This window comes from Henckelia pumila, chromosome 3 (genome assembly GCF_033568475.1).
Source record: "Henckelia pumila isolate YLH828 chromosome 3, ASM3356847v2, whole genome shotgun sequence".
Lineage (NCBI taxonomy): Eukaryota > Viridiplantae > Streptophyta > Magnoliopsida > Lamiales > Gesneriaceae > Henckelia > Henckelia pumila.
The window spans coordinates 110,421,531-110,428,476 of record NC_133122.1 but is presented as its reverse complement, the minus strand read 5'-3'; the positions used below and the strand labels follow the sequence as shown (position 1 = coordinate 110,428,476).

At 33.0% G+C, this 6,946-nt stretch overlaps 1 protein-coding gene and 1 long non-coding RNA gene across 3 annotated transcripts; both read right to left on the bottom strand.

Annotated features, from left to right (window-relative positions):
- Nucleotides 1-3,858: 3,858 nt before the first annotated feature.
- Nucleotides 3,859-5,956, bottom strand: LOC140892843 (uncharacterized). Of its 2 annotated transcripts, none has more exons than XR_012152924.1 (6): nt 5,861-5,956; nt 5,517-5,782; nt 5,237-5,437; nt 4,893-4,994; nt 4,424-4,797; nt 3,859-3,994 (listed from the first exon to the last, which is right to left on the bottom strand). XR_012152924.1 is itself a non-coding variant. In XM_073301859.1 (6 exons), the coding sequence occupies exons 1-6, from the start codon at nt 5,880-5,882 to the stop codon at nt 4,591-4,593; spliced, it is 891 nt and encodes a 296-aa protein (XP_073157960.1). In that variant the 5' UTR covers nt 5,883-5,956; the 3' UTR covers nt 4,297-4,590. The 2 variants fall into 2 exon arrangements, 1 of the variants encoding a protein (XP_073157960.1); XM_073301859.1 differs by lacking the exon at nt 3,859-3,994 and adding an exon at nt 5,067-5,159 and having other exon boundaries at nt 4,297-4,797.
- A 124-nt stretch (nt 5,957-6,080) lies between these two features.
- Nucleotides 6,081-6,483, bottom strand: LOC140886263 (uncharacterized). Its single transcript, XR_012151496.1, has 3 exons — nt 6,367-6,483; nt 6,227-6,271; nt 6,081-6,157 (listed from the first exon to the last, which is right to left on the bottom strand). It is a non-coding gene; the product is annotated as an uncharacterized lncRNA (long non-coding RNA).
- Nucleotides 6,484-6,946: the final 463 nt, after the last annotated feature.

Below are 6,946 nucleotides of genomic sequence, written 5' to 3'. Positions count from 1 at the left end.
GAATCAACAGAAATCCCATCTTTCGAAATGATATGCCCAAGAAAACCAACTTTATTCAACCAAAATTCACATTTTGACAGTTTGACATACAACTTTTCTGCTCTCAAAGTTTGTAAAACAGTTCTAAGATGTTCTTCTTGATCACACAGATTCTTTGAATATATCAGAATTTCATCAATGAAGATAATAACAAAATCATCAAGATATCTCTGGAATACTCGATTCATCAAACCCATAAACACTGCTGGTGCATTGGTCAGTCTAAACGGCATAACAATGAACTCAAAATGACCATACCTTGTTCTGAATGCAGTCTTTGGTATATCTTCATCTCTTATTCTCAGCTGATGGTATTCATATCTCAGATCGATCTTGGAATAAACTGAGGAACCATGTAACTGATCAAACAAATCATCAGTTCTAGGAAAAGGATAACGATTCTTTACCATTGCTTTGTTCAACTGACGGTAGTCAATGCAAAGTCGCATAGATCCACCTTTCTTGCCTACAAACAGAAACGGAGTGCCCCAAGGTGATATGCTCGGTCTAATGTACCCCTTAGCCAGAATATCTTCTAGATTTTCTTTCAGTTCTTTCAACTCAACTGGTGTCATTCTGTAAGGAGCTTTAGAAATAGGTTGTGTACTTGGAATCAGTTCAATACTGAAGTCTATCTCTCGAAATGGAGGTAATCCTGGAATCTTATCAGGAAAGACATCAGCAAACTCACTAAATACTGGCAAATTAGTCAGTTTCGGGCTAGTTTTCAACACATCTACGGCATATACAAGGAATCCCTCTACTTCTTTCTGCAATAAATGGGTCATAGATAGAACATATATCAAAGGAATTCGAGATCTCGAACCTTTAACATAGAACTTCCACTCATCTGCCATCTCAGGTCTGAATCGTACAACTTTTAGAAAACAATTGACTGTCGCCCTGGATTTGGTTAGCATATCAATACCGATAATGTAGTCAAAATCTAACAAACCCAGTACAATACATTCTATAGCAATCATATTACCTTCATAATGTAGTGACCCGCACCGTGATCACCTACTAATCAGAAGCTTAAGTATGCATTTAACTTAATTTAATAAATCAGAAATTAAATATCGGAAAACTTAAACAACAATAAAATATTGTATACAACCGTATCGAATAAAATCCAGTGTAATAACCTAAATACAACTGAAACAAAAGCCTAGACAAAGACCTACTGGTCATCCAACGCTTAAGCCCTCCTGGAACCACCCGCATCGTCCAGCCGGAGATCTACCCCGTGGAATAGGGTGTCCAGATACAACAATACGGGACGTGAGTATGATAAGCTCAGTACGAGAGTATGAGTATATGGTGTTATGTATGCATGTATGCAAGTGAACTGGATACCAAGACTCTCAGGTCAAGAAACAAGCTCAAAGACTGAGCCCAGGGTATATAGCACGTTGCGCCATCGCCTCAGGAGGTGGCTCATATACCTTGTGGATAATGGTGACCTGATACTAGTACAATTTTCCAACCATCACGGTGACCTAACACAAGACTTATGTATCCAACCATCCACAAACTCGTAGGGTGAGCGCCCTACTACAGGATACCTCTAAGGTAAAGGCTCAATATGCTCATGTATGCAACATATAGTCATGACATGATGTATATAAAGGTATATAAAACATGCAATAACATGATCCCTGCAAACACATAATACATGCATACTCAATCTGGATATCTTGAATAATACTTTCGTACCTCATAAACTAGGCAAGCTAGACCAGCACTATGTCCAAGACTATAATACGCACTACAATACAAAGTACTCATGCATTATAATCTTATTCTAAAAATCCTTAACTACGCTATAGCATACTCCATATTTACTATAAGGAGCAAGAGCTATACCTGCATCTGTCGTCAGCCCGCTGATTAGGACTGCCCCAGAACTTGGGCACTACTCCGCCGCAACCCCGGAGCACCTGGCCAACCTCCGGACCAAGCCTAGGAAGGGTGGAAACACCCCAAGACCCTAGAATGCACTAAAGACCGAGAGAGAAGACTTGATTTTGGTGTGAAATTCTGAAATTCGGAGGGCCTATTTATAAGCTAAGTTCGAACGGTCCGAACTGGGTTCGGACGGTCCGAACTGCCACTTGTCCGAGCCGTTTAGACACCTGGACCCTGCCGAGTTTGGACGGCCTGAACTGGTTCGGAGGGCCCGAACTGGTCCGTATGCTCCGAACTGTTTTGGTCCTTCCGAACTCATTTTTGGACCCTCGGGACCTCCCCTACCAATTTAGGACGTTCCGAATCTGATTTTCCACTTATTTTTACCAAATAAGGACTCATTAAACATGTTTTGACACTTTTAAATTATATGTCATTTTCTAACATGTTTAAAATCACTTAATCTTGTAAAATGGAATCGGGCTACTACATTCTTCCTCTGCTTAAGATATTTCGTCCTCGAACAATCTTAAGTACTGAATGCAGTAAAATACTGAATAAACATCTTTTATTCAAACTGATTCATTTTACAAGTTACAACCTGAAAATAAAACAATTCAAAATAGCTCTGGATAATCTGTACGCATACGACTCTCAAGTTCCCAAGTGACCTCCTCAGTGCCTCAGTGCTGCCACTGAACAAGAACAAGAGGAATGGTTTTTTTGCGTAACACCTTATCCTTACGACCTATCACTACTAGAAAAAATGGCTATAGTGACATTCATATTTGTCATTATATTCAATCTTTAGTGATATTAAAGTTTTAGTTATATCACCAACAAATATCCTCTATTCTAATGTCGTCTTAAGCTTGCTAACATTATGTAATGTCATTATATGATATCAATGCCAACTCCATAGGTGTCACAAAATAATAATATAATAACAACATGAAATGTCAGGAAAACTCATGTTTTAAGGACATTTATATTTGTCTTGTTATTATGGTAATAATGACAAATTTATGTGTCATTTAAAATAATTTTTAATTACAATGACAAGTGCCTTGTATTTTATTTAAAGTGACAATAACAAATGTCAATAACGATAGTTTATAAGTTTAATTTAAAATGTATTGTTATGTAATTTATGGTGACACTTATAAATATCTTTTATACTTACCTATATGAACATTAAACGTCGTCATTAATATTTATTTATAATGACTTTTTGAAATGTCTTCATATGAGTTTTACTATGACATTTTTATGTACATGATTTTATTTTCTATTGTGACATAAAGAATTGCCATGTATTATAATATTGTCCAATTTCAAGATTTCATTCTATAATATTCCTATATAACAAATTAACATAAATATACAAATAAAAATTATTAAAATAAAAATCAAAAGGCTAATCAATAATTGACATTCATCTTGCAATCAATAATGTGCAATACTAATGACAAATTTGTCACCTCAAATAATATCTACACCAAAATGTATCCAAAATATCAAGTTTAAAAACAAATAAAAAACTATGTCTCATAAAGAAAAACATCTGGAAACTTGTAGCGCATCTTCAACCGTCGCATCTTAAACAAAATCTAATAATCTTGTCACCTACAATAAAAATTCATATATTTGTTTAAATATAATAAATAAAATATTCACATAAAATAAATAAAGAGATTAAAATGTAATTCAAACTAATTAACATCATACCAAATGACAAATTGACAAATTTTCATTTATCCAAATGCAGCTAATAGAAATCTTCATTAACTTTCAACTGCAAATATAATTGATATTTCTTTAAAAATACAATAACATGAAGAGTTTATACAATAAATAGTTAATTAAAAATCATATGGCCTAATCAAACTCTCTTCATGTTCTAGACAACTAGAACTTGTATTTCACACCAATTTGGTCCCAACATTTGTCTCCCTACTTCAATATTCAGATCCATACCACGAACAACTTCTTTTGCAACAATTTTTGTCGAATCAAATAGAATTTTTATCGACACAAAACATCCAATCTACATGAAAATAAATATGATACTAAGAATAATCATAAACAACTGGAAAAAACATGACGAAAAGAGATAAGCCTATATTCCATTAAAAACCACCTTCAAAACAAGTGATCAAGTCACTGCCGAAAAACTAAATTAAGAAGCAAACTAAAGAAGAGTATAGGACCACCACCGGAAAATCAAAATTTTCTACAAAATCAAACTTTCCACAGAAGGGGTGCATTTCATGCTTCAATTCCCAACCCAATATAGTTATAGGATTGCACAAAACGTTGCTTACAAGTAAGCAAAATCCAACTCATTATGCCACATCAAACAATAAATAATATCATAATAAATAAACAAAAAAAATTAATTTATGAATATAACTAATGTTCTTAACCAAAAAGACCATGGTGGATTAATAAAATAAAAAACTGAAAAAGACTTTACCCTCAGAGATAAACTAGCTGGATCAGAAAGTAATGGGCTGCTAGATGATGGCGTATGTTGTATATTGTTGCAGTTCGAACCAAGGTTCTGGTTTGGTTGATTGAAAATCTTTGATTCTAACATTGCGATGTGTTGGCCTTGCTTTTTAATTTGTTCATCCATTTTTTCTAATAGTGTCTTTGCTCCATCACTATTCGGTTGCATGAACTATGGCTTGGAACTTCTCCCCATAAATCAGATGGGTTAACACCATCTCCAAACATACGCACTCGGCCTGGTCTATCTGGTCCAATGATCTGAGCAAAAATGTCATTTTGACCTACCTGATCATCCTCATCTTCATGAAGTTGATTTTCTAGTTCTTTCATTGCATCCTTTACCAAAAATTCAAAAACCATAATTTATACAAAATGATGATGAAACAAATATCTTTGAAATTAATATACTTGAAATTTATAATGCAACTTACCAATTTTTCTGCCACTATGTTGCTCGAGGGACTTCCATTGGCATGAGTGAAGCAAGCATGAAATAATTCAACTCGTGATGGAATCCGCCCCTTTTCTTTTCTCTAAAATTACAATTGGTTATCAATTTATACATCCTAATACATGAAGAACTAAAAATTAATAAGAGAAATTACCAATTTTTGTTGCACTTGAGCGAAAGATCTTCTTCCAATTGTCTGATTCATTATCTTTTGCTTTCGGGCAATTTTATTTTTTTCACTTCTCTCCTAATATATTAAACTAAACTTGATACAAAAGACAAAAGTATATGAAAAATTTTCTAAACAGATAAAATATTGCATACCTTTGATTTTTCTGTGTTCCAATGAGCAACTAGTTTCACATATTGTTCAGCAAAGGCTCTTTGATCTCTTTCTTGCAGAAGAAATTGCATTGGAAACTCAGGATCATAGTTCTTTTTTAGTTCTGACTTCCAGTTTCTCCATTTTTTTCCTATTGAATTGAGTGTCCAACTTTCTGTTCCAGGTGGAAGGTCATACTTTTCCTACGAAGACATCCAAACAGTTTACCCTCATAATAAAAATGTACGTAGTAAATAAATTATGCAATAACATTTCAATTACCTTTACAACATCTAACATTTTTTTCTTAGTATCCAATGGCATTTTATGCCAACCTTCCACGTCAATTGGACAAAATTTATCTTTTCTAGCCAAAGTACCCAATAAGTCAGTAAATTTATTTCTTCTTGATCCTATAGGACGCCCCATATCATCACATTGAATCTTAATACGTGGCAGCGTGCTAGGTCGACCCCAAATTTCTTTCATAAATGTAGGACCTCTAGTTTTCTTCTCAGCATCATCAGATTCAATTTCCCTATCAACATCTAGTTACAAAAAAAATTAAAAATAAATAATTGAATAAATACATTGGAACAAATAATTACATTATTCTTATAATTTACCTTGATCATATTCTTCATCCATAAAATCATTTTGGTCATGACCCGTATTTTCAACACGTGGGTTAATATTGGATGTTATCCTAGATGTCAAACATGTATATTCTTATATAGGATAAATAAAGGATGACGTAAGTATTATACTAAGTTATATCTAAATTTAATCATTGACACTAAATAACTATAATTTTATTTCTTTTTATATCTTAATTTGTAGGATATTACCTTGCAACTCGAGGTGTTTCTGATTTGAAGCTTCATATATTTGGTTATTCGATGCACCTTGTATGTTTTGACAATCTGCACAAGTATGGTTTCACCAAAATATATGAAATTTGAGTTTTTAATTATAAGGAAGAACATTCTTACCTTTTCCGCTAGCTGCCACGATACCAACTTCCCTTGCATGATAGACTTGGACAAAGTGCTTAACATATAAATGAAAAATTTCAAATAAGAGTTATGCACAAGAAACCAACAATTTTTTGATGTATAAAATGATATGCTACCTTTTTCTTTTAAATATCGAGCTACCTCATCGTTGATATTAATCCGAGATTGATTATTTGTCAAATGTTGAAGTTGAAAATGAGATTTTCCAACAGTTTTACTCTTACGAGTCATTCTTGTAAAAAAAAAAAGATATATAGGATAAATAAAGCATAAAATAAGAATTATACAGAATTATATCCAAACTTAATCTTTTGAAATAAAAAAATCATCAGATTCATATGTTTTTACATCTAATACCTTGTGCATTATTGTGTTGTTGCATTGAAGCTTTATCCATATGGATATTCGACATATCTTATATGTTTTGACATTCTGCACAAATATTAATTAAAACAAAATATAAGCAAGTTTAGTTTTTTCATTAGCTACCATGTTACCAAGTTCCTTTACAACACCGACTTGAACAAAGTATATATATTTATAAAACTGCAAAAGGTAAAATAACAATTATACAGAAGCAACCAAAAAATTGTTTATGTATTCATAAAATTAGACACTACCATTTTCTTTTTAATTTTGACCTTCATGATTGGCAATCATATGTGGTTGTGAATCAAACTCATTTCGAATTTCAAA

What these genes read in the sequence shown, in the direction of transcription:
- LOC140892843 (XM_073301859.1), bottom strand. Translation starts at nt 5,882, where the DNA reads ATGGATGAAGAATATGATCAAG. An exon ending in AAATGTTAGATGTTGTAAAG is followed by an intron (nt 5,438 to 5,516) that starts GTAATTGAAATG and finishes ATGTCTTCGTAG; the next exon opens with GAAAAGTATGACCTTCCACC. An exon ending in GGAACACAGAAAAATCAAAG is followed by an intron (nt 5,160 to 5,236) that starts GTATGCAATATT and finishes TTAATATATTAG; the next exon opens with GAGAGAAGTGAAAAAAATAA.